General features: G+C 38.5%; 1 protein-coding gene across 1 annotated transcript in view; it reads left to right on the top strand.

The window, feature by feature from the left end:
- The first annotated feature begins 677 nt into the window (after positions 1 to 677).
- The window catches only part of LOC107680866 (60S ribosomal protein L3), an 8,060-nt gene continuing 7,470 nt past the window's right edge, over positions 678 to 1,267 (top strand). The window contains exon 1 of the mRNA XM_016476931.1: positions 678 to 717. Within this exon, the coding sequence (XP_016332417.1) occupies positions 715 to 717 (3 nt within the window). The 5' untranslated portion in view covers positions 678 to 714. The remainder of the gene's footprint in view (positions 718 to 1,267) is intronic.

Here is a 1,267-nt window from a genome sequence, read left to right as displayed (position 1 = left end):
TTATTTATTATTGTTATTTTTTTGTGAGTTATCTGGCAGAATGTCTGAACGACTATTTCTATATATTGAGAGTGGATGGTGACCACAGCTATCACTGGTCAGTGTCACCATCCACTTTCATTGTATGGAGAAGAAAAAAAAGTCTGGACATTCTGCTGAACATTTTCTTTTGTGTTCTGCCCTAGACATACAGACTAGTTTTAGTTGCATATCTTAGATTTACAAAAAAAAATTTCGGGTCACATTTTACACATGTATCTGACATTAATCTTGAAACAGAATGAATATTAAGGGCGAAAGTGGAACATTTCATATTTAATATGTACTTCAACTACATCGCCCGTAGAGGGCGACGCCACTAGAGGATCTTAACGTACGTGTGACGTATGCAGTGACGCACACGCGTCGGATGCACATGTTGCTTTAAAAGGAAGCGCCGCTTCTAAGTCGCTCTCTTCAACATTGGATGCATTAATAAAGCTGGAGACAGATGTTGATGGTCCAAATGCAGGAAAACAAATAAGTGCAGTCATGAGATTTCTTAAGAATTGTGGTATAATGAACAGAATTTAAGATTTAGGTGAGCACATTCTCTTCACACTCCATCACAGTAGGTGGCGGTATGCACCTATGAAGTTGGTTCGCAACCCGCCATAAAACCAAAAGAAGAAGAAGAAAAAGAGGTAGCTCTCTTTCAATCGGACTGGGGACAAAATGGTGAGTGATCGACTCCCCTTCACGATCCAACCTAGATCAGAGTCATCCATCCGTTTTTGAACACATGCTATTCCGTATATTGTGCATAAAAGGTAAGCGAATGATTTGCTGTGGTTATGGAGTGTAACTTAACCGCAGCGCCTGAGTATTTTGCACGTGGTAAGTGATCGACCGTAGGGGAAAATGGCAGTGTTCTGCCTGGCTTTGAAATCTTTTATCACAAACTATTTAAATACGTTTTAGAAAGCATAAAGATGAAAGTGAGATATTATAAACCATTCTAGTTGTCAAATTGTGCCTTTTTAAGTTTTTTTTTTTTAATTCAAGTTTTGAATGTCTTTCTGTGCCTATCGTAAAGAATTGGGGCTTATCAAGTGAAGTGTCGGAAGTACATTTTTAGGCACTAGATAAAGGGACAGTCAGTAGTTTCTTATGCTGTCCAGTATGGTAGTCTTAACCTTTGTGTTGTGTTCAGAACTCTATCACACGAGTTTACAGAGCAAAAAAGACCCGGCCTCATAAAATTGCTTATAAATCACTCATTATGCTA

Source organism: Sinocyclocheilus anshuiensis, unplaced genomic scaffold (genome assembly GCF_001515605.1).
Source record: "Sinocyclocheilus anshuiensis isolate Anshui unplaced genomic scaffold, SAMN03320099.WGS_v1.1 scaffold1230, whole genome shotgun sequence".
NCBI classification, from domain to species: Eukaryota; Metazoa; Chordata; class Actinopteri; order Cypriniformes; family Cyprinidae; genus Sinocyclocheilus; species Sinocyclocheilus anshuiensis.
Note: the sequence above shows the minus strand (reverse complement) of the source record. Positions and strands in the feature narration are given on the sequence as shown.